This window comes from Lepidochelys kempii, chromosome 1, assembly GCF_965140265.1.
Source record: "Lepidochelys kempii isolate rLepKem1 chromosome 1, rLepKem1.hap2, whole genome shotgun sequence".
Taxonomy (NCBI): Eukaryota; Metazoa; Chordata; order Testudines; family Cheloniidae; genus Lepidochelys; species Lepidochelys kempii.
The window spans coordinates 295,503,549-295,530,128 of record NC_133256.1 but is presented as its reverse complement, the minus strand read 5'-3'; the positions used below and the strand labels follow the sequence as shown (position 1 = coordinate 295,530,128).

The window sequence follows — 26,580 nt, the reverse complement described above, 5'->3', positions numbered from 1 at the left end:
CAGTGGCTGGAAGCTGATGACAGATACTCAAATTAGGCACAATTGTTCAGGTTTTTTTTTTTTTTTTTTTTTTTAACAGAGTGAGTAGCCATTGGGAAGTGGTGGAGTCTCAATCTCTTGGTGTCTTCAAATCATTCCATACTGGATGTTATGCTTTAAGCAAACCAAGTTATTTGGCTCAATACAGGGGTAACTGAGTGCAATTTAATGACCTGTGAGATATAAGAGGTAAGACTAGATCTTAAACAGGATGAATAGGAACTGTGGGTTCTCCGCACTTCTGGAAAATGGGTCAAATGTTTCCAGCTGGACAAACACAACCCACTTTTGAACATTTGGCTATGAACATTCTGGGCTTGGTACTACTTCCTATTCTCTGCCAGAGGAGCAGGAGGAAAGGCCCTCTCTTTTGGGGGAGTGGAAAGGCTGTATTGTGTGTGTCACATTCTAATGTGGCTCAAGAGATGGATAATCTACCATGGTTTTCCACATACAAAATGTAAGTGTGCTGAAAATGGAATAGACAGGCTAAACATTAGATGTGATTAAAAGGATTTAAGTATATACTTACTGTTGATAAGGACAGTGGCCTGGACTCCTTACATTTGCCATATCTAGTTACCCAAATGACTTTCATTTGCTATGAGATCACTAGTATCAATTTACTGTTATGCTGTAAATTCACTCACACTAGAAGAAAGTCCCAACTAAAACAAGTTAAATAGTTTTATTGCATTTAGCAAATGAAAAGGGTTTTTCCCTGTAACTTTTCTAAAGCCCAATGCAACTTCACTGGACAGAAACCCAATTCCCACTCAGAGCTACTTCACAGCAGTGTTGCCATTTTCAGTCCCCATTTTGCGCTTGTAATTCAGCCACAGACATTCCTAAGAGCCTGACTTTATTCCCAGGTGGATGCTTTAAATCTAAAGTTTTTGCTTACATACATTTGTGTGTGTGAGGGGGGAGAGGGGATAAGAAAAAGTCTTTTCACGTGTTTTTTCCAAATTAATTCAAATCTTAATTTTTAAAAATGGACTTCAACTTAGTCTGTAAAAGTCATACAATGCATTTAATAGGGTGGGTGGTGTCAAAACAAAATCAAGTAATCTTAAGGATGTAATCTAATTATGGAACTAGAGTCAACTCAACATTCAAGACAGAGGTAGCTCTATCAATGTTAATAAGATGTGTGCCTGCAGGGAGGGGAGTAAAGACCTCCAGATCAGTTTTAAGTGGGGATAGCCTGGCTTGCTTTGCTTCCTAACTTTAAGTATTTGTATCAATTCACTGTACAGAAATTTCTTTTCTTTTAATGGAAAACCTCGTTCTTGATCCTGTAGCCCAAAGGTTCCAAACAAATGTGTTGGCAGTTTTTATTTTAAAACAATATCATTTAGGTAAAATGGCTGCCCTTAGTAGACTCAACTGCCAATGATAGCTTTCGAAATACTTTCCTTAAAATGAATAAACTCTATGCTTATCTTTTGAACTGCCACATTAAACAAAGTTAGTATTTTTATTTGTATAGACTTGTATAGATTAATTGTACAACTTAAGAAAACCACTCTTCACTTAGATTCAGCTACATGTTCAGAACAGTTAAGCCTTTTAAAAGGAGTGTATTCAAAGTATAGTTAAATTGTAACAGCTGTTCTTACGCCCCACTGCCTTACATGGATATTTTGGACATGGATGAATTACTATATGAACAAGCATTAGTTACCAATAGATACTTAAGGCTCTTTTAGAACTTTAACCATTAATTAAGTATATTTGTATTTTGACACAACTCAAAGTGGAGTTGACATAACTGTAGGAAGCATTCACATTTAATATCATTACACTCACAAGGGATCTGAAAACACTGTCAGAATAATCTAAAACTACATCTTATTAATGGTGTTATTTCTTTATTAATGGTCTTACTTTTTAATAAGTATTTCTAGGACCTTCAAGCAGTAAGTGACACAGCATCTGACAGAAGATAGGATGCACTTGTGAATTATATTAAACTGGTTATTTTAAAATTGAGCAACACCGTGTCTATTTTCACATGAGTAGCACAGGGTGAAGGGCCAGTGGAGGGAGTAAGTAGACTCCCAGTGCTTACTGTACCCAAACATATATGCTTAAAGATTTATTTTTCAGTGTTTGAGCCCATGCATCTGAGGCACTTCAGACAGTGGTAGTTCAGGTGCTAGAAGACCACATTTTGCAGAATATACTTCAGATTTAAAATGAAAATTTCACTGCCTCTGCCTGCCTCTATGTGGGGGGTTAGCTACATCCCTGGGTGATATAGTCAAACAAACCAAACCCCAGCTACAGACAGTGCTCAGTTGATGGAAGAATTCTTCCATTGACCTAGCTAACACCTCCCAGGGAGGTGGATTGCCTACACTAATGGGAGAATCCTTGTGGTCAACATAGATGGTGTCTATACTGAAGCCGATAGTGGTCCAGCTGTGCTCCTGTAGCATTTCAAGTGTAGACAAGCCCTAAAACTACAGTAAAGCTCTTCGGAGCAGTAATGTAGCTAAGCTAGGTCTGGGGACTCTGAGCTCAGATGACCTGGTACTGGTACCAGCACCAGCAACCCAGGACCACTCTGGGCCAGAGGCAGCTAAAGAATGAAGTCTAATTCCAGATTGTACTATAAATGCAATTGCTGTTGTTCCTGCCTTGGAAAGGAGGATGGTGGCAAAAGGCTCAGTTCTTAATGGAAGTTTCAAACCTTTTTGTATATCAATGTCATGGAGACCTGTAGATCAACACAATTTAGTCATCCAAGGCATGAGACTCAAACGAACAATGGCAGGACCCATCATGCTTCTCATCCACTGGTACACAAACTCCTAAGAGGCAGTGGTGGAGTGGAAGAAGCCAAGAGACAGGCCCTTCTCAGACCCGCTAGAAAATCCCTCCAAAGGCAGCCTTCTTCTATCAAATTACTAGATAAAGGAGTTGTTACAGGACTGCATGTAGTAAGGATTCATTATACCACTTGTTCCTCCAACCTCACTTTAAACTTGCTTCTCTTTGACCTTTACCTCAACCTTCTTTCTATTTTTATGTGCCACCTTCAAACTTCCCAAACAAGATTTCTCCCCAGTTGGTCAGAAAGGCAGTGTGATAGCAGACCAGGATATGTTGATGAAGTGCTAATATACCAGAGTTGTTCTCCCCTCAGTTTGAATACTCCTCTACTGAAGTTCTAAATTATTCTCAAAATTCTGCTCAACCTCATCTAATCTCTTTATACTGTTTTATAGTATTCCCATATGTAGTGTAAAATGGACATTGCAACTGAACTGTGATTACTGAAGTATACCACAGTATATCTTGCATGGGTGCTACAGTGGTAGTTATAAATTCAGATTTTTTTTTTTAAAGTCAGAGTGCAGTACACTGCTTTACAGTTTTCATTAAAAATCACAAGCTTCAGGTGTGAAAGGCACAGAGATTTCCCCCACGATGAAGGCCTCTCTGCTGCTTTATAGAAGCAGCTGCCCACTGCCTCCTCAACCCTCTAGCAGGCTGATACTCATCACTAGCAGCAGCTGGAGGATTTTGTTTCCCATGAGCACATCTCTCCCCAGCAATGTTTTTATTCTGTGCGGTGTCTAAACATATGTTGACAATTATGTACTTATACATGATGGCTTTATAATGTGAGTTCTTGCTGAAAGATCTTACAGAAAACCCCAGATAACACTGAACCAAAACTTCAGTTTTTATTGATATATTGAAATGACAAAATAGACAGTAAGGAGAGGTTTATTTAACTGAAACATTTGAAGGTGTTTTACATTCAATAGGTATGTACTGGGGGAAGTTTTCATAATCAGTATTTTAATCACTTTTAGATTTATCTAGTGCCTACATAGAGCAAATGATATTAACAGCTTGATTTGTTATACAAACCTCTAACACAAGTTAACTTTATTTAAAAATCTTAATCTTAATCTTAAAAATACAGCCTTTTGCTGTATGAGTGTTTCAAAAGTAGTTTATCACTTGCTCATCATCTATATTTTTTCTGTTAACAAATCTATTAAATAAACTAGGGGGTTTGAGTTGTTATTCATCACATTCCTAACATTCATTTGTTCAAGCAGCTACATCTTTCCCCATGTGCTTTATGAAGGCAAACAACATTTTAGAAAGGAGTCATTCAACCATCAAATGGCCAGTAATATTTCAAGGAACAGTAGTTCAGGGTTTTATTAATGCCCTTATTGTGTGCTGCTTCTGAGTGTTCACTGACAAAGTATTAACCAGATACTACTAGTGCTTTTGTCCAGTGAACATATATGACAGAATAGATAATGTAGTGGGGTGAATACTCAGACTCATAGATATTAAGGTCAGAAGGGACCATTATGATCATCTAGTCTGACCTCCTGCACAATGCAGGCCACAGAATCTCACCCACCCATTCCTGCAATAAACTTCTCACCTATGGCTGAGCTATTGAAGTCCTCAAATCATGGTTTAAAGACTTCAAGGTGCAGAGAATCCTCCAGCAAGTGACCCATGCCCCATGCTACAGAGGAAGGCAAAAAACCCCCAGGGCCTCTGCCAATCTGCCCTGGAGGAAAATTCCTTCCCGACCCCAAATATGGTGATCAGCTGAACCCTAAGCATGTGGGCAAGATTCACTAGCCAGATACCCAGGAAAGAATTCTCTGTAGTAACTCAGATTCCATCCCATCTAACATCTCATCACAGGCCATTGGGCCTATTTACCATGAATAGTTAAAGATCAGTTAATTGCCAAAATCATGTTATCTCATCATACCGTTTCCTCAATAAACTTATCGAGTTTAATCTTGAAGCCAGATAGGTCTTTTGCTCCCACTGCTTCCCTTGGAAGGCTATTTCAGAACTTCACTCCTCTGATGGTTAGAAACCTTCATCTAATTTCAAGTCTAAACTTCCCGATGGCCAGTTTATGAAGAGTTCATGTAGCGTTCATGCACCTGGAAACAGTCAGGGCACACCCTGACTGTTGTGTAGGAGCGATGCACACATTGCTCTGCTCTGTCCAAGGACATGGACCATGGGAACATGGACCATTTGGGAAGTCAAAATAAGGACATCAACCGTGGGAAGCTTCCTGGGCCTAGGCTCAAGGCCTGAGAACAAAGATTGTAGTAGATAGAGGCCGGTAAATAAGAATATTAATCAAAGTCATATTATTTCCTTTGTTGATGCCTTTTGCGGGCGGAGTATGTAATGCGCAGGGGGGAAGGAAATAAAAGAGAGGTGGAAAAGCTGACAGGAAAGATCCTGTCAGCAGACCAGCCTGCTTGCTTGCCTAAAGCCGTGTCCTGTCTTGTATTGAACCGCCATAAGTTTATATCCATTTGTTCTTGTGTCCACACTCGTACTGAACTGAAATAATTCCTCTCCCTCTTCGGTATTTATCCCTCTGATATATTTATAGAGAGCAATCTTATCTCCCCTCAGCCTTCTTTTAGTTAGGCTAAACAAGCCAAGCTCCTTGAGTCTCCTTTCATAAGACAGGTTTTCCATTCCTCGGATCATCCTAGTAGTCCTTCTTGTACCTGTTCCAGTTTGAATTCATCCTTCTTAAACATGGGAGACCAGAACTGCACACAATATTCCAGGTGAGGTCTCACCAGTGCCTTGTATCACGGTACTAACACCTCTGTATCTCTACTAGAAATACCTCGCCTGATGCATCCCAAGACCGCATTAGCTTTTTTCACGGCCATATTACATTGGCGGCTCATAGTCATCCTGTGGTCAACCAATACTCCAAGGTCCTTCTCCTCCTCCGTTACTTCTAATTGATGTGTCCCCAGCTTATAACTAAAATTCTTGTTATTAATACCTAAATGCATGACCTTACACTTCTCACTATTAAATTTCATCCTATTACTATTACTCCAGTTTACAAGGTCATCCAGATCCTCCTGTATGATATCTCGGTCCTTCTCTAAATTGGCAATACCCCCCAGCTTTGTATCATCCGCAAACTTTATTAGCACACTCCCACTTTTTGTGCTCAGGTCAGTAATAAAAAGATTAAATAAGATTGGTCCCAAAACCGATCCCTGAAGAACTCCACTGGTAACCTCCGTCCAGTCTGACAGTTCACCTTTCAGTATAACCCGCTGTAGTCTCATTTTAACCAATTCCTTATCCACCTTTCAATTTTCATATTGATCCCCATCTTTTCCAATTTAACTAATAATTCCCTATGTGGCACAGTATCAAACGCCTTACTGAAATCTAGATAAATTAGATCCACTGCATTTCCTTTGTCTAAAAAAATCTGTTACTTTCTCAAAGAAGGAGATCAGGTTGGTTTGGCACGATCTGCCTTTTGTTAAACCATTTGTATTTTGTCCCATTTACCATTGACTTCAATGTCCTTAACTACTTTCTCCTTCAGAAGTTTTTCCAAGCCCTTGCATACTACAGATGTCAAACTAACAGGCCTGTAGTTACCCGGATCACGTTTTTTTCCTTTCTTAAAAATAGGAACTATGTTATCAATTCTCTAGTCATACGGTACAACCACTGAGTTTACAGATTCATTAAAAATTCTTGCTAATGGGCTTGCAATTTCATGTGCCAATTTCTTTAATATTCTTTAATTAGATTTAGTCCCATTAAACTGTTCAAGTTTTGCTTCTACCTCAGATATGGTAATATCTGCCTCCATATCCTCATTCCCATTTGTCATGCTACCATTATCCCTAAAATCCTCTTTAGACTTATTAAAGACTGAGGCAAAGTATTTGTTTAGATATTGGGCCATGCCTAGATTATCTTTAACCTCTACTCCATCCTCAGTGTTTAGTGGTCCCACTTCTTCTTTCTTTGTTTTCTTCTTATTTATATGGCTATAGAACCTTTTACTATTGGTTTTAATTCTCTTTGCAAGGTCCAACTCTACTTGACTTTTAGCCTTTCTCACTTTATCCCTACATGTTCTGGCCTCAATAAGGTAGCTTTCCTTGCTGATCCCTCCCATCTTCCACTCCCTGTATGCTTTCTGCTTTTTCTTAATCACCTCTCTGAGATGCTTGCTCATCCAGCTTGGTCTACAACTCCTGCCTATGAATTTTTCCCCCTTTCTTGGGATGCAGGCTTCCAATAGCTTCTGCAGCTTTAACTTGAAGTAATCCCAGGCCTCTTCTGCCTTTAGATCCATAATACTTCAGCACGCAAATCATGTGGCCCTATTCAACTCCGTTAGTGTCTGTGGCTGCTTCCTATTCCTGGGGCAAAGACTACACGGTGCACGCTGGCCATCAGTTGACATTAATTTTTTTTTCTTTTAAAAGGCTGCAGTCTGACATGGTCTGGCTTTGGGTGAGCTCCAGAACAGTCCATTAAGTGATTGTGATCGGGAGCTCATAAGCCCCCACAACAGCAGTCTTATGATTAAGCAATGGGGACAACAGTCTCTCCTACCCACCTTGTAGGGTAAGTGGAGAAGCCAATTCTCCCCCACAGCCTGAGGCACCATTGAAGACTTACTCCTGACATAGGGCTGATAGTTTCATGGTAACCCGTATCTCCCCCTTCATGGTCCCTTGAGAGCACCCAACTTCTCTCCCTACTGACTGGGAGATTTAAGCCTGCACAGCTGCCTGCCTTACACTGTGATATCCCTAGCAAGCCAGTCTGCCTAAAGGCCCACGGCTCTGCTATACTTTCTCTCCAAAAGCTATGAACAGCATATTGCCAACTGTTACCAGTTACTGCACAGTCTAAGTAAGCACATTTATTCTTAAGGTAAAAGCATTACAGTAAAACGTGAAAACCCAAGTTCCTATACAGGTGCTAAAAGCTTAGCAGAGGTCACCCATCAGTCTTATTAGGCCCAAGTCTTTCCAACCCTCCTGCAAAGGTTGGAGCTCTTGGACAGATGGTCCTGTCTAGTTGCTGAATCAGCAAGGCAGCCCCGAGTCAGTTTTAACTCTGGCTTTTTATTTCAAAAGCACTTTCTTTGGCTGTTGGTTTCTGGGAAGACCCAGTCTGAACCAAACCTCATGAGGGATGGTACCTCTCTGTAGGTGTTTACAACCTGAGTGATTCACCTTAATCACCCCCTCCTGTTTTTAATTCCTGGTGGAATTGTAACAACACTCCCCCCTTGGAGTTACATACAATTCCTGGCCCAGCGAGTGTTACATAGACCACTCCTACAATTCGGACAAAATTGTCCCCACAGATATTGCATGCAGTTGTAATATCTGTCACAAGGGGTATAAAAAGTTTCCTGCAGACCTACATCACAGGACCAGAGGGTACAGAAAGGGCCTATATAGGGTATTTTGTGGTACAAGAGAACATTCATTTTGCTAGTTCTCCTCCAGGTCTATAATTCCTGCCCTTTTGTAGCAGCACCCCTGGATAGGCTACAGTAATGGTGCTACATCTCCAGACTTCAGAAAGTTGTATGGATCAGCAGATCACATATGTTCTATTTGATTGAGTCCCAAGATTACTACAGCTAGTCTTATTATTTTCCTTTTAAAATTACATTTAAAACAAAAACTTAAATTCCATCCCAAGTAAGATTTCCAACCCTCACCCAGTTAGTAGTGCAATGTAGTAATATTAGCTACATATATCCAACTAGACTTGACCATTTCATTACCAAAACCCATAAGACCTAAAATATGAAAGCCTTTAATATTCCCACTTCAGAGTAAAAGTTTACATGCACAAGTCAACTGAGCCACAAGTAGAGCTGATAAAATTCCTGACAGAGAAACAGTGAGAAAAATGTTTTCACTGCTGAAATGTGTTTCTAAAGTTTCTTCTGTGGCAGTGCTTTTAAATCACGAGGTTCTAACTTCACATTTTTTAAAAATGGAGTTGTGAACACTAAGTAGCTCCTGATTCAGTTATTTTAAATAAACACTTAGCAATTTTATAGTGATTTGTTCAACGTACTACACAGACATTATGTTGTTAAGCAAAAACATGAGACATACCTGATAGGTGCAGGGAGAGAGGGGAAAAAAACCTATAGAAGAACACACCTCTTTGCCCTACAAGAGGGCAAAAGGGACAAAGGAGGAAGATCAGAGCACTGAGGGGATGGAAGGGGATTAACGGAGGATCAGAGAAATATATTAAATAGCACTGATACAAGATATGTAATTTTTTTAAAATAGCTGAAATGTAAAATTTTATTGCAATATAAAATAGACTTAAAAGTCTCTATTGGAAATAATAGGTGGAACTAAAGTAAATCACACCAGGAAGTATTACTGTTAATGCATTATAGCCCCAGAAAATGAGATTAAAATACATCCCCAACTAAATAAGCACAATTGTGATGTTGCCATCTGTTAATGTACATGCCCAACACCAGGATGTATTATGAAATGATCTAAGACTTGCAAACCCTTTATATTTATCTTTAAAAAAATTCAAGTCCAATTAGTACAGGGATCCTCAAACTGCGGGTTGTGACCCCTCAGGGGGTCGTAAGGTTATTACACGGGGGGGTCACCAGCTGTCAGCCTCCACCCCTAATACTGCTTCTCCTCAGAATTTATAATAGTGTTAAACATAAAAAATGTGTTTTTAATTTATAAGGAAGGTCACACTCAGGCATGCTGTGTGAAAGGGGTCAGCAATGCAAAAGTTTGAGAACCACTGCATTATTAGGAATGTACTTTGCCCACTGGACCATCGGTTGCATTTAAGCACATTTTAATTATTTAAGCTCATCCAGAACTTAACTCACATGTCTCATACTTGATTTTCTTACCTACTTATTACAAAATGTGTATTTTTGCTATTTCTATTGAACAGATTAGGTCTAGTTAAAGCAAATTTAGACTCTCCTTGGCTTATTTTAGTAACTAATTTAGAAAAACAATAAAAGGAGTAAAGTGAAAGCTATTAAGGCTCTGCCAGCAGTTTTTTTTTTAAACAAGTTGGATTTGTAAATGTTCATGCTATTTAATTTCAAAACATTCAAGGAAAAAAGCTGCCTTTGTAATGTATTTATTATATTGCAGTAGAAATGGCAAATGCATTGGAAAACCATTTGTAATCAATTTGTTTTCTCTCAAGAACTGATTCAGTATCATGAAGCCTTTTTACTAAGCATAAACAATTTTGCATCAGAGTATACAGGTACTATAGTTTAACAGCATGATTTAGAAACATTTTAGTATAGTGATTTTAGAGCAGCTCCATAATTGATTGAATGCATTAACTTATGCAAATTTGTAGTGTTTTACTTGATCATACAGTACTTAACAGTTTAAGGATCGTATAAAAGTATGAATAATTCTAGTGCTTTCAATGTCAGATTTCTTTAAATGACAGTTCCACAAAACCAGAAGTTAATTTCAAGCAGCAACTCCTCTATGTGAAAAATAATCTAGCTATTCCTGAATATTTGCATCAGGTATACTAGTTTCATTCATCTTCTCTATTTAAAAAACCTTCAGAGACAGACATTACATACAATAAAATGTTTTCCTTCATGATGGCTGAAAGGAAAAAAAATAGGTCTTTATTTGGAATGCTGCTACAGAATCTACTCCTGCAAATCTTTACTCAGATGAGTACTCATTAGCTTCAGTGGGCTACTCGTGTGAGTAAATGTTTGCAAATCTAGCCCCACAGTGACAGTTAAGCCAATAGTAAGAACTGACTGAAGATTACATAGAATCAATATTCAATACAGAGATCAGAAGTTTATAATAAAGTGTGTAGCTATTAAATAATTAAAAATAAAGCAGTACTAGTTTTGTAATCCTTTTCTAGTTTTGAACTGATTAACAACTCTTCCACAATATATGGACAATATAAACTCTAAAATGGCAGAGCCAGATAAGTGCTATGGAAAAACAAGGCTTATTTCTAGCATATATCAGTGTGGAATGATTTCAGTTCATTACTAAAAATTGGAATTTTTCATCTCTATTGTAATGTATTACCACGAGTGCAAGTAATAGATTTTAATCAGTAGGTGTTTCAGAGTCTGCAGGACCCCTAATTAGTCTTCGGATTCCCCTTTTTCCTGCAGGACCTTTTGGCTTAGCAAAATTTTGTTTGTGTGCATGATGTTTTGGATGAACCTCTTCATAAAGGAAGTCAGGAGTTAACTCATCACCATTATCTATTTCAATCTGCCAAGGGAGGATAAGAGACAGTTAAACGTATTTCATGATTTTGATTAACAACCTGTGAAAGAGTTTATATTTACTGAAGCACTAAAACTATATTCAAACAAACATAAGCAAGAAAGTTCAGAGTTCAAGGTGAAACGTTGACCCTTAATTCATTTGTGTCCAGTGCCCTCTACAAAACTGAACAAATCCTCATTTGTTTTTGAGTTTGTCAGACCCTTACTGGTATGCAGTTTTTGTGATTTAGCTTTCCAATTCATTTTTCAGGAGTATAACAGAAATGTGCAACGTATCTCTCAAGTTGGAAGAAACTCCTTCAAACCTCATGTTCTATCACAACCTTTCAACTTTTAGTAGAAAAACAATCCATCATTTTACTTATTAAAAGTGTTTTAAAAATAATGTTTGTAAAGGCAACCAATATACATGTTGCTTTCCCTGCAGAGAGAATAAAATGGACCTGAATGATCTGCAACCTAATGAGCAGCCTAATGCAGCCCAGCCCAGTGTAACTATTCAGACAAGGAAGAAACTATAACAAATTAAAATCTTTATCTATAAAAGTATCAAAACACAACCCTGCCTGGAAGAAAACTATTGTTCTCAAGCCAAAATCCACTGGTTTTATTGTATGAACTTAGATCTCTGAAAATGCTTTGACCCTGTACCACTGAGCATTTAGAATTTCCTGGCACCCCAGTTACGGCCAGTAATAGATCCATCAGCAACTACTTTGCAGCAAGAGGTCAAACAAATCCTCAGGAATACTCTTCCTAGTGATTTCAAAGGTCATGTCAGGCCATTATTTAATTTTAAAGAAAGGAAAAGCATATTGACCTCCATCTAAGAAATATGTATATATAAAGTTATTTTTGACATAGCTTCAATAGATGAACATTAGACAATGAAAGAGAATCTCTGGTTGATATTAATCCTGCCATGTGTTTAATACTGAAATGTTATCCACAGAAACAAAATTAAAAAGCTCTCCCTCATTTGTAGTATCTGTAGTTTAAGAACGTGGTCTGATGTACTGCAGTCCTTGAAGAGCCCCACCAAATATTATCAGTTCTTGAGTACAGAAGCAATTTTTTCTTTATGGTAATATAGGACTGGAATTCTTGATAAGAAAAGGCATGCACTTAATTAGTGCAAACTAGGATTTGTAAATAAGGTGCTTAAAGATAGCAATTAAAGTTACAGGGTCACTGCCTAAAATTAATTGTTTTTGAAAGTGTAATCTTTTTATCATGAAAGTGCAACTTACAAATGTAGAATTTTTTTTTTTAAAACATAACTGCACTCAAAAACAAAACAATGTAAATCTTTAGAGCCTACAAATCGAAGCATGAAGGAGCATATGAATGTTTACCATATCTGGCACATAAATATCTTGCAACACCAGCTATAACAGTGCCATGCAAACACCTATTTCACTTTCAGGTGACATTGTAAATAAGAAGTGGGCAGCATTATCTGCTATAAAAGTAAACAAACTTGTTTGTCTTAGTGACTGGCAGAACAAGTAGTAGAACTGAGTGGACTTTTATGAGGTGAATTGAAAAATACATTTTCTTATGTTTATTTTTTACAGTGCAAATAGTTGTAATAAAATAAAGTGAGCACTGTAGACTTTGTATTCTGTGTTGTAATTGAAATCAATATATTTGAAAATTTAGAAAAACATCGGAAAATATTTATAATAAATTTAAATTGGTATTTTATTATGGTTTAACAGGGCAATTGAAATGATGATTAATCGCAACTATTTTTTTAAATCTAGTTAATTTGTTTTGCGTTAGTCATATGTATTAACTGCAATTGACAGCCCTAAAAAATTTGCTTGACCTCATAAACCATTGTTATCCAATGCATACGGGCTACACTCACATATTAATAGAATCATAGACTATCAGGATTGGAAGGGACCTCAGGAGGTCATCTAGTTCAACCCCCTGCTCAAAGCAGGACCAATCCCCAATTTTTGCCCCAGATCCCTAAAGGGCCCCCTCAAGGATTGAGCTCACAACCCTGGGTTTAGCAGGCCAATGCTCAAACCACTGAGCTATCCCTCTAGGTATTATGCACATGGTATATTATATTAATATTAAGTGTGTGGTAATCATAAATTGTATTATGCCTTCTCTTGCTCACTTAAGTATCCCACAATACCTTGTAAAAGTACAAGTCAACATTTTGCATAAGCAAATGGGAAAACTGTCAAAGGTAAGATATGTAAATATTCTACCCTGGTAGAGGTAGGGGAATGCCTTCATGACCCAACTAGTTTGGAATTCGGTGTTCGAAAACAAGAGACAAGAGGGGTATACCATGGTACCAGTAAAATAAAGTACCATAAAATAAAGTAATTGGGGAAATTTTAGTCTGAGGGGTGATGTATACAGTGCATCTTACTTGTAAACAGGTCTAATTTAAACAGAGGTAGTTTTGGGGGCGTATTCTGGGATCACACATTCTGCGTAATGTTAACTGGACATACAGCGAAAAGGACTGGTGATGTATTAAACTCTTTCTTTCTTGTACCATACTGTTTTCTCTATAGACAATAAATTGGCTCAGCTTGGTTATTTGGTCTCAAATGTTTTTAATATTGACAAGCAAGTGTAGTCAAAATTAATTGGCTATACATTAACCAACACAATTCAGCTATACAGAAGGTAAAACTCAAGATAAAGGAAATTAATATTCTTCCCGCACTGCACAGATATGGGACCTCTAATATGCTTACCTTTCTCATTATCTGCATCCACAGTTGTCTTTCTACAATTTCTAACAGAGGGCTCTTGCAACTAGAGTATAGCATCCGTTCTCGAATACTGCACGTATACCCAGGCATAGAGTAGATAAATACTGCAGAATGAAAACGGTGTAAGAACTATTACCTTAAAATCATGACTTGTGACAGACATTTAAACAAAATATTCTACAAAGTCTGAAGGGGAAGAAACAACACCACTATACATCTTTAGTTACAATGTAAACTTATAAGTGACCAATGAATGGAAAGATATTGGCCAATATTTTCAAGTGAACAATGGTTTTGGGTGCCCAACTGGAGACACTCTAAAAAGTGCTTGATTTTCAGAGTGCGTGCAGCACTTTTGAAAAATCAGGGCTTTTTAAAGCAGTTTCAAAGTCTGACACCCAAAGGACATTGAAAATCAGTGGCCACTTTTGAAAGCCTTAACCACTGAAACTATGCACCAAATTTTATCATTTATATACCATCTTCCCCATCTCAAGATTACTTCTAAGTTATATGAAATGAACAAATGAAATTTCACATATAGGAATTCTCATACCTATGGATTCCAAGTAATCTCCTTCATGGGAATGCTTATAAAGGAAAAAATGATAGCGTGCAGAATCCTTTGGAATCCTGTTTGGCAAATCCTTAAGTTCAGTATGGAGTGTGCTGGCCAAAACAATAGTTTCATTTTTTATATCAATTTGCTGTTAAACAAACACAAGTTAGAGCAGATACAGAGAGCAGCATAATCAGAGAAGCTGATATGAGAAAACAGATAATTTAGAATCCTATTCTGAATTAAACATTGCAGTACATGTTCATACATGTACAATTTAAACAACTACTGCATAATTGTATTCTGTAAAATAATTAAATGCAATATTTTGTACTTGCCAGTTGCACATAGTTAAGCTGTTTATTTTTCAGTTTTTCCAAAGCCTGAATAGCTTCCTTAGCCAAAGGGAATGCTACTCCTTGCAGTGTCTGATGCTTGGTATCTACACCAACTTCCACTTGGACCTGGAATTAATATAAATCAGTTTAATTATAATCTAAAATCTTCAAAGTATTCACACAGATTTTAGTCTCAGAGTAAGTAGTATTTCATTCTGCATTCAGTAAGTGACAGAGATTTTTAAAAATGACTAAAATGGCATTGCCTTACTCAACAGTTCTGTTCCTTTTTATGTTTATAGAATCACATCTACTTACTTTTCTAAAAAAACAATTTTGTTTTTTTATATCAGTCTCCCATAACTCTAAAAACCTCTCTGCAGTGCTGAAGTATCAACAGAATAATTAGTTAAGTTGCAATTTCAGAATCTTTAATTCTGATGATTATGTATAAACCAGAAAGAAGAAAGCTTTCATATTCCGGTGGAATCCTAGTGCTGGCTGGCAGTTAGAAAAAACATCTCTTTTCTTGTAAACTTAGCAGATTTGATATGGAACTCATCAAAAGCCTACAAATATGGAAACCAATTATGTCACTTCGAGTCACTTCTCAGAGAACTATTGTCCACATATGCAATGTTCCAGAAATGAACTCTGTGCTCTGTATTTTATTTTCCAAATCGAACTGATCAGAATTTACCTTGGCAGCCTATTTATATATAGGCTATATCTTCCAAAGCCACACAAGCATTTTCCTGTGGCTGATTTATGTTCATCATCATCACTGAAGTACAACATTAAAAAGGCTAGACTTGGATCTAAATGAACGCAATGTTAATATTAAAATCAAAAACTGAAGTTAATGCAACATTGAAGTTTAAAAATCTAAAATCATACAAAACAGGAAATGAAAAGATAAGGTATTTGGAGCAATGCTAAATCACACTGCACATACTTGTGTTACAGTATACATTTTAATCCCAGTTAGTAACTGAAAATATGACATTCTTTCTGCTTCGGCTTGGCAAGCCAGTCAATTGACCAGTCAAGTAATGTCAGTTGACTGCAGCCAAACTGTCAAATATTCCAGCAAGAATGTTCTGATGTAGGCAGCAGCCTCTTGTTAGAGCAAGCCTACTTAGAAGTCTTGACCACTCACATGATTACTCACTACCTGCTAATTTCACCTATTGGGGGAAAAAGGAGAACTAACTGAAAGCAGAGCATCATGATTGGTAGGAATCTTCTAGAACAGGGGTAGGCAACCTATGGCACGCATGCCGAAGGTGGCATGCAAGCTGATTTTCAGTGGCACTCACACTGCCCAGGTTCCGGCTGCCGGCCCGGGGTTCTGGCCGCAGCCGGGACCTGGGTCCTGGCCACTGGTCTGGGGGCCTTTGCTGCTGGCCTGGGGTCCTGGCCCTCAGCCTGGGGCTCTGCAGCTACCCCCACCTGTGGCCCACTGGCCCCCGCCCTGGGGCAGTGAGGGGTGCAGACGGGGCAAGGGGGGCACAGCTCAGCACCCTCACCTTAAAAATTGTTCCAGTGCCACTGTACTGGGATATTTTTAAGTCCTGATTTTCTGCTTACATCGCTTTCATGTCACGTGGAACAGCACACTGCGTTTGACGTTGAGATTAGAATGTACATGCAAGAACTGAAATCAGAATTTTCTGACAGATTTCAAGATTTCCAGCGATTTGGCCCATTCTTTCTTTTCTAATTAAACCTGGAAAGTTCAACGAAAGCGAATTGGATTTGTCTGTATTTCAGTGGATGGACGTTGAAGATTTCGAAATGCAGCTCATTCAGTTAAAAAACTCAGAATTGTGGGTATCAAAGTTTGGAGATCTGCGGAGTGCCGTTGAAGCTACCGAGTGAGATCATAGGGCTTTTATTCTGACCTGCTGGACGTCCCTGCCAGTGAAATTTAACTGTTTGAAGAAAATTGCGTTTGCAATGCTTTTAGCATTTAGATCCACATACCTGTGTGAACAGGTATTTTCACACATGAAATCTGTCCTTTGTCCCTCTCGGAGCCGGTTAACAACTGATCACTCAGAAGCCTGTGTGCAGCTTAAAGAATCCAAATACATTCTAGACATTGGAAAACTCAGTAAGGGCAAGGATCACACTAAACTGATAAGATCTTCATTTTAATTTAATTTTAAATGAAGCTTCTTAAACATTTTAAAAACCTTATTTACTTTACATACAACAATAGCTTAGTTATATATTATAGACTTATAGAAAGAGACCTTCTAAAAACATTAAAATGTATTACTGGCAAGCGAAACCTTAAATTAGACTGAATAAATGAAGACTCGGCACACCACTTCTGAAAGGTTGCCGATGCCTGTTCTAGAACAAGTACGTATGTATAGCTTTATTTGTCAGGCCATCATTGCACACGTTGGTTTACAAACCACATTAAACAAGTTAAAAGACACAGTTCCCTGCCTTGAAGAGCTTATAATCTAAACTGACTAGACAAACACACAGAAATCAATGCAGAAGGGAGCGGGAAAGGGAATGGAGGCTTACCTGTCATTAAACCTCCTCCCCCAACACAAAAAGAAAAAAGATGGACAACCACTAAACTGCTTAAAGAGTTGGACTGCTGCCTACTTAGCAAATATAAAAGGAAAAAAGTCATTTTAAATGCACTTATGCTATGTGTTTTATTTATTTATTCCTTTGTTTTGTAATTCAGTCTTGTGTTATTCAGTCTTGAATCATGTTCACATTTAAACGCTAACCTAACATTACTAAAAAAGGTGATATGATTATACTTTCATTTATCATTTCTTTTCATTGGGTTTCATGTTTTTCTGAGCTAACATAACTCAATTAGGTCTTTTTTTTTTGTAATTAGGCACAAGTATCTATCTAAGGCTAGGCCTACTGGAGATCACCAAGTTTTATTCTTTTTTGTTACTCTGCTAATAAGTTAGTAGTTGAAAATATTGGGTCATTTGAGACATTATTTAACCAGTCAATTGGCCAATTATATTTTGGACTGGTCAAATGCCCAACCTGAGTTTGTGTGCCCCTGTCCCACCCTGCAGACTTTCTGAAAACTTTCGACTGGTTTGCTTCTCTCCTCCTGCAAGCTTCCTCCTACAACACTTCAGAAATTTCTACTCATCCCCCTGCCTGTCTTCCCAGACAATGTTGTACCTCATTAATCTTAATTTGCCGAAGTTCCTCTTCTGCTGCAGTCAGAGGGGCAGGGGAGGACTGTGATATCAAGTATTTTCTGTATCCATTCAATGAAACATCATCCTGAAAACACAGAATCAGTATTTGGCATCAATGATTCTTCAGTTAAAGTTTTCTTTGAAGATTCTTCCTTCTGAGTATTAAGTAAGGGAAAGAACAGTTAATTTACTTTACAGTATCTGTGGTTCTTTAATATGTTTAGTATGCGTGCATTCACCTCATGAGCGTGAGATCAAAATCTTTGAGTCTTTTTGGGCCCTGCATATCCTCATGACCTCCCCACACAAGGGCATAAAGGGCAGAGCGGCCAGAGCCATCCCTCAGTTCCTCACTAATCCAGAGAAGACTGAAGAAGCAGATATGGAGTGAGTTGTGGGATCCACATGGACAGAACATCTTGAAGAACCACAGCTATTGCTGGGAAGTAACAAATCTTTCTTCAAGTATTTGTCCACTTGGATCCCTCTCTAGGTGAACAGCTAACAGTACCCCATGTGGAAAATGGAATCAAGAGGTCCTAGCTGTCACTAACTATGATTGTAACACTGCCGTCTCACATTTGGCATCTGATCTCAAGTCCAGGTCAAAGGCATAGTCACAGAGTCAGAATTTAAGGCCAGAAGGGACTATTAGATCATGCAGTCCAGTGGTTCTCAACCTGCAGCCCAATGAGCACACAGCTGAGGCCCATGTGACATTCTCAGGGCCATACAGACAGTATTGGATGTGGCCCACGATGGTAAATAGGTTGAGAACCACTGGGGTCTGACTTCCCATACATCATATGCCACCATCACCACACAGCACCCACATACTAAATCCAACAACTGAAATTAGACCAAAGCAATACAGCCCAGAGGAGACTAGACTTTTATGTGCCACAGGAAGAGAATAAGAGGGACTCAGATGCATCAGTGCTCGAGGCCCTTGTAATGGCAAGGAAATGATTATGTGAGATATACACAGATAATCCTGACAAGTGACCTGCTCCCACATGGTGCAGGGAAATGCTAAAAAACCCTCCAAGGTCACTCTCAATCTGACCTGGGTGAAAATTCCTTCCTCACTCCACGTATGGTTATCAGCTAGACCCTGGATATGTGAGGAAGAATGTGCCAGCAAGCCACCTGAGAGAGAGACTGCTCAGTGCCACCCAAGAGCCTTGGCTCATCCCGCCCAGTGTCCCATCTCCAGTTGTGGCCATCCCTGATGCTTCAGAGAAAGGAGATTTAAAAAAACCAAAAAACCCTTCAAGAATACACATTAGGGGAAAAATCCATCCCTGACCTTGCTGGTGGCCGGCAGAAACCATAAAGCATGAGATTTAGGAACAAAGCCTCAGGGCTGTTGAGTCATGCCCCCACTATCACAACCAATCCCATCATACAAACTGCACTCATAAATTTGTCCAACTCGCTCTTAAAACTAATTAAGTTGTTTGCCCCACAACTCCTATTTGGAGGCTGTTCCAGAACCTCACTCCTCTGATAGTTAGAAACCTTCTTTTAATTTCCAGCCTGATTTTGTTTATGGCCAGTTTATATCCCTTTTTTCTTGTACCAAGATTATCCTTTAACTTAAATGGCTTTTCACCCTCCCTGGTATTTACCCCCCTAATGTGTTTATACAAGGCAATCATATCCTCTCTCAGCCTTCTTTCTGCAAAACTACACAAGCAAACTCTTCCAGTTTTCTCTCATAAAATAGGCCCTACAGCCCCCGATCATCCTTATAGCTCTTCTCTGCAATTGTTGCAGTTTAAATGCATCTTTCTTGAACATGGATGATCAGAACCGTACATAGTATTCCAAATGAGGTCTTACCAATGCCTTGTACTTCTCTATCTTGCCCCAAGCAGCATCTTGAGGAAGAGCTCTATGTGGCTTGAAAGTTTGGCTCTCTCACCAACAGAAGTTAGTCCAATAAAAGATATTACCTCACCCACCTTGTCTCTCTAATATCCTGCAACCTACATGGCTACAACTACACTACCTTGCAGATGTCAGATATGGGAATATTCCCATAAATGTGCAAAGGAGGCAGCCTGAGCTCTGGTTGTCCGAGTTTTGATATTTGGGGGATGAGGTACGCCTGCCATGAGGGAACAGATTGAAATACAGTGCACAATAGGGATGTAACCTTAAAATTATATTGTTTAACTGGTTAACTGATTAAAGGGAGAGGGGCCGGGGCTGCTCCAGCTGGCCCGGGGCTGCTCCTGCCAGCACACAGAGGGTTAAGGTCGGTTAACGGTAAGCCTAATACATCCCTCCTGCATAATCCATTTAAATAATCTCTGAGAAGATAAGGATTGCCCCTAACCTATATTATTTAGTGCAATAAAAAGATAGGGAGCTTATCTAAAGAGCTTTCTTTGTACTATTTAGGTAACATAGCAGGGCCCTAGAAACATCTATGGTGGCGAGTTTCTTCTCCCCTGGAGTTGAATGGGGTTTAAAAAAAGAAAACGGGGCGGAATCAACTGGGTTCAGTGGAAATCTGAAACTACTTTGGGAATACATTTAGGATGAAGTCTCAACACCAGCCTTATCTTGATTGATTATGCTATGATGAGGGTTGGCCATGAGGACTTGGAGTTCACTAATTAACTGGCTCTTTCAGATGATATAAAAGGCCATCTTGAGAGGAAAGTGGTGAAGAGAGCATTCACCAAGAGATCCAAATGGGTTGGGGGGCTCCACGAGACTCACAAGGACAATGCGAGATCTCAAGAACAAGGGCACTCCCCGAGTGGAGAGAAAGTTAATTTTACACTATTTATTTCTCTCCTCGGTGAAAAAGTGTAAAGTTAACCCTTTAAAAAAAAACTAGAAATAGTAGTGTGGAAAAATACAGAGCATGACTGAACCAGAGGCTCAAGGTGGGTGAGGTGTTATCTTTTATTGGACCAGTTTGTGTTGGTCCAGTAAACTTTTGAACCAGAGGCTGTCATGCTGAATTTGCTGCAAGGTGGCTCCTGATGAAAGTGATGGAGAGTCCAGAGAGTTTCAGGTACAGAATATAGTCAAAATCTTGGGGATACGGCTCTCCAAAGGGTCGTAGTTCTGCAAAGATTGAGAATCATTTCCATTCTGAGGATTGGATTCCCCTTATGGAGGGCTTCCTGCTTTGTATACCCCCATATCTCAATGTCTGTACTTTGACTGGTTAAACTTTTACCCCCAATTGGGGAGATTGCAGATTATGTATTCCTTATGCCACCAACTCCTAAACCGACTTTCGCATCCCTTGATAATCTGTACCTTATTCCCTGATAACCAGAAACTTCTATGCTTGAACTCTGTACGTTTTCTTTTTATTTCAACATTATCTTAATAAATTTTATTAAGATTTCTTGTACCTGCAACAAATAGTCTCTCAGTAACACTTAGCCAGCCAACTTCCAGGCTGTTAGCTGTAATGATTTCAGGTCTGAATGTAGAATTTGGCTATGATTTCTGTGATATGTCAAGTCTGCAAATGTATTTTAGGCTGAGTTGCTGAATTGGATCAGTCAGCCAGAATTGTCTGGATGTCTAAAAAGCTATTAGACTTGTCTGATTTGTCTTATCACTCTGGGTATGAGAGGAATTGGAGGAAATGCAATAAAGAAGACCCTGATTCCTGCTGGTGTGCTGAGACTGCCGCCTAACATATATGTGTAGTCTCACCTTCCGTGTATCTGAAGTTGATCCAGGTAGGCATCCAAATCTGTTCCAGAAGCATCAGTATCTTTGTGGCTGGAAGGGTGGAGAAGGGTACAACTTTGCAGATATTCTGAGAATGTGTCCACCAATTTGATAGGATGTTAGCTGGAACAACAATATGCATGTCCATCTAATGTCTCATGGGGTGATAAACCAACCTTAGTCAGCCCTGTAACAGTCATAGGTGAAGTCTGGATAGCGGCATCATGTAAGTGCAAGTTGACATGATCTAAGAGTTTGAGACTGATCCTTACTGTGGTTGATGGACCTGATGCTGGGGATTATTGTTTTGATAGACTGAAATCTTTCATTTGGGAACGTACACCCTTGATGATCTGAAGTCTACGAGAGCTCCTATAAACTCTGTATAACTGCAATGGGCTGAGAAATTATTTGTTGCAATTTATCATTTGGCCTAATACTTTAATTATGTCAAGGACACAATATAGGGCTATGGGAGACTTCCTAATGGGATCTGCCTTTGACCAGCTAATCATCTAGATATGGGTAGATGTGAACACTCTGTCTCCTCAGATGTGCCACTACCAAGGCAAGACACTTTGTGAATTCTCTCAATGTTGTGAAGAGACAGGACCTTGCATCGATAGCACCTAGACTCTAATGTCAATCACAGATACTTCCTGTGGGTCAGATGGATCTCAATATCGAAGCGTGCGTCTTGGAGTTCAAAAGCCAAACTGGTCTTGAGCTTGTAAAGAGAGATGATGAAGGCAAATGTTACCATTCTGAATCTGAAACTATGTAGATATTTGTTGAGTCTTCTCAAGTCACAGACAGTATGAAGAACCCCCTACCCACCAAATAAAGAAATACTCTTCCCTGAATTCTAGAGGTACCTCTCCTAGACAATGAAGGGAAGCCACTTCTTTCAGTTGTTTTTTGTGAGAAGAGTCCCTGAAAAGGGAAGGAGAAGGGGGATTGAGGCAGAGACTAGAACTGAATGGAGAACCTGCAGAAGATGATTTCTTGTACCCATTTGTAGGTAGTTAAGGATAAGGAAAAACAGCATCCCACGGCAGGGTTTGGGGAGGCAGGCTCTGTCCTGGCTGGATTGTGACTCTTGACCTTGCACCTCAAACCTACTACCTAGATGACTATGCACGAGGCTGGTGGTTACATATGACCAAGGTCTCAGTCATGAAAACCCAGGATTCTTTCTAGTGGGATAATCATAGAATATCAGTGTTGGAAGGGACCTCAGGAGGTCATCTAGTCCAACCCCCTGCTCAAAGCAGGGCCAATCCCCAATTAAATCATCCCAGCCAGGGCTTTGTCAAGCCTGACCTTAAAAACCTCTAAGGAAGGAGATTCCACCACCTCCCTAGGTAACCCATTCCAGTGCTTCACCACCCTGATAGTGAAAAAGTTTTTCCTAATACCCAACCTAAACCCCACCCCACCCCTGCAACTTGAGACCATTACTCCTTGTTCTGTCAGCTGGTACCACTGAAAACAGTCTAGATCCATCTCTTTGGAACCCCCTTTTAGGTAGTTGAAAGCAGCTATCAAATCTCCCCTTGTTCTTCTCTTCTGCAGATTAAACAATCCCAGTTCCCTCAGCCTCTCCTCATAAGTCATGTGCTCCAGCCTCAAACAGCAGGCTGTTGTCAAGAATAACTGGGTGTTCTCTACCTGGTCTGGCTATAGTATCTGAAGGGCTTCGGCAATGAGGCAGGGGTATAATTAGTAATCATAAAGTGACTATTGAATCCTTTAGCAAATAAAAATCATCATCTGTATGGGTGATGAATATGTGTATGCTCTCAAAGGGCATGTCCTCAATGGTATTCTGCACCTCCTTTAGGATGGTGCTGGAGAACTAGTGACTTCTGATAACAAGTCTGCTGGAACTATTAGGGCTTTGATTGTCATCGCTGGTACTGAGGGATTTGGTTCAGACACATTGGTAGCAGATGTAAGTACTGGGGTTGTTTAGGTGTTACTAGGTACAAAGTAGGAAGTTGATCCTGTATCACTTGCCCCTGTATTACAAGAGGGCTCTGCACTCAATTTCTGTGGATAGATCAAAGGCAAATAGTTCTTCTTATGCTCTCAGCCAGGGGAGGTAGACTGGTGACGGGAACCATGTTTGATCCAGTATCCTGCTCTACCTTTCCTTGGAATCTAAACAGGAAAAGGGGGAGAATATACTAAGGAGCAGCACGTGGATGGACACAGCCTGGTTTTGTCTTTCCGCCACTGACAGTAAGAGATAATTACAGCTGATATGCCCTTTATGTCATTATGATGGGGAGGGCAGCAAGACATGCACAGTTTAGGTGAAACCCAACACACACTGCTGTTCAAAGATTCCTATGTCATGCATATGAGGTGTATGCACAGTGAGAGTGGAATCCATACCAGCAAATACTCGAAGAAGCTGGGATTTTTCCACAAATGTAAATCAGACATGAAATACAACTCAGAACTTTATACACACATTAGAACCTTACTGAATAAACAGGTTTAGGAATAAAAAGCTAGGGAAGTGAGGATGAGATTGTAAGGGATGGAAATGAAAGAGGGAAGGATAAATGGATGGTAAAAAATGAAAAACATGGGGAAGAAAAATCAATGGGGATGATGGGAAAGGGTGTGATAAAGACCACAATAGGTTAAAAAAAATAGATACATCTAGCGAGAAGAGAATGAAAGGAAGAGATTGCAGAACACAGTAAGCTATAAAAGCATGTGCAAATAGAGAAGGAAATGTAATGCTAATATATAACAATAAAATAAATATGATCATCTCTCTCGCTCTTCTACCCCCTCCCAACCCCATTCTACCTGAAAGAGAGCAGAGAGATTTCTGTGCCACCAATGAATTCATTCGCTCCTGGATTCTGCTCTAAATTCCTTCCAGGGATCACATTTTTGCCTGGGTTCAAAGAAACCCTTTTGAAAATGAGCCAAATTCCCCCAAACAAGAAGGTATAAAAAAAGGTTTCTGTTGGAACATCTGCCAAACCTTCTACAAAGGAAAGTTATCTACTTTGTAACGTTTCTTCTCTGAAGATATCTTGCAGGATTCTTAGTCCTAGACGTAGCTCAGTAGAGAGCCCAGCAGAACTCTCCTAGCTCTCAAAGTTTTGTTTTTTTACCCTTAAAGGCAAGGGATAACAAGGTAGGGTGTAAGTGAGGGCCCCCTCAACTGGCTGTCATGCACCATCTCCTACGGAGTATTAAGTATGCTTACACCCCAGTCAGTTCCATTTACTGCATGGGAGGTGAAGCACCCAGAAAGAAAAAGCCAATTCAAGAGGATCAACAGGGGAAAAATAATAAAAGATGTCTCAGAAAAATTAAAAGTGCGCAAAGGGAGACACCTCTAAATAGTAATCTCCAAACTTTCAGGGGTAAGTGGATTTGTGAGTGAGAATCTTGCAAGATGATCTCTTCAGAGAAGTAGAATTACAAGGCAGAATGATTTTCCTTTCTCTAAAGATATCATCTGTGCAGGAAGAGCACTCCAACTGCAAGACAAGCTCCTACATCTGCCGACACAGGGCAAAAGGAAAGCCTGGAAAGGCTTAGGGCTTTATGGCAGCCTGACAGATGATCAGAATTCACTGAGCCCAATTGTAGAAGATTTACTGATACTTGAACACTGCTCTCCACCCTAGCACATAAATGCAGGAGCGGAAAATCTGGAGATCTTGATATGGAGAGGCCTGGAATCGAGAGCTTTCACAAAGACATACCATGGAGCTCCTACTTATATATCCAGGTATATGATTCTCATCACTGTTGTATCAGAGTGCTTCATGGGAATTCAAAAAAACCAAAACAACTCTCTCTTTTCCTTTCTTGCTCCCAAAATGAAAGCTGAGACTCTGGGGCACAATCCTTGGGCAAGTAAGAATTTAAAATGGGAAGATCCTCCAACTGTTCCTAGAGGTGACTGTTTACCCTTTACAGTAATTAAGCACAAGAACTATACAGCCTCAAAATAAACTGATTGAAAAAGGAATTTAAAATAAAGTGACACTTAAAACAGAAATGCTGTTCTGTGCACATTTTATACGGCTGTTCTCTTTCTAAATAACAGGAAAAAAGATTTATATTTAAATTATTGTACTAAGAAGAGGGTCTGAAACATAAGGCCTTGTATCAGAGGCCTGGTATAAGGCCTAGGTTAAAGCAGTGGTCAAAACTTTGCTGATATAAAGCAAAGTCAGGTTGTGAGCATGAGGCAGGCCCTGCTCACAGAATTTGGCAAGCATAGGGCTGATATTGCAAAACACATATTCCTAAGAGATGCGAGGCACAAAACACTCACACAAGCACATTCCAGAAGGTTGGTACCAGAGCACCTCGATACCAGTACATTCCCCAAAGGTAACAGGAACACGCTGACTCATCTTAAGGATAAGGTCAAGATGACAGCATGATGAATAGAGATGTTTTGATTGAACCTATAAGTGCAAGGCAATGGGTGGCGCCCAGAGTTGGCCAACCTGCGGCTCTGGAGCCACATGCAGCTCCTTGGATAGGCACAGACTCCGGGGCTGGAGCTACAGGCGCCAACTTTCCAGTGTGCCAGGGGGTGCTCATTGCTCAACCCCGGCTCTGCCACAGGCCCTGCCCCCACTCCACCCCTTCCCTCCCCATCCCCTGCCATGCTCTCGCTCCTCCCCGCTCCCCCCACCCCAAAGCCTCCTGCATGCCACGAAACAGCTGATCAGGAGGCGTGGGAAGGGAGGGGAAGGTGCTGATCGGTGGGGCTGCCAGTGGGTGGGAGGCACTGGAAGCGGGGTGGGGGAGCTGATGGGGGGCTGCTGATGTATTACTGTGGCTCTTTGGCAATGTACATTGGTAA

General features: G+C 39.7%; 1 protein-coding gene across 1 annotated transcript in view; it reads right to left on the bottom strand.

Moving 5' to 3' along the window:
- Positions 1 to 3,768: 3,768 nt before the first annotated feature.
- The window catches only part of TWF1 (twinfilin actin binding protein 1), a 39,086-nt gene continuing 16,274 nt past the window's right edge, over positions 3,769 to 26,580 (bottom strand). Inside the window, exons 5-9 of the mRNA XM_073328016.1 lie at positions 17,992 to 18,096; positions 14,812 to 14,937; positions 14,471 to 14,621; positions 13,897 to 14,018; positions 3,769 to 11,147 (exon numbers count right to left, since the gene is read on the bottom strand). Coding sequence (XP_073184117.1) covers positions 10,977 to 11,147; positions 13,897 to 14,018; positions 14,471 to 14,621; positions 14,812 to 14,937; positions 17,992 to 18,096 — 675 coding nt within the window. The 3' untranslated portion in view covers positions 3,769 to 10,976. The remainder of the gene's footprint in view (positions 11,148 to 13,896; positions 14,019 to 14,470; positions 14,622 to 14,811; positions 14,938 to 17,991; positions 18,097 to 26,580) is intronic.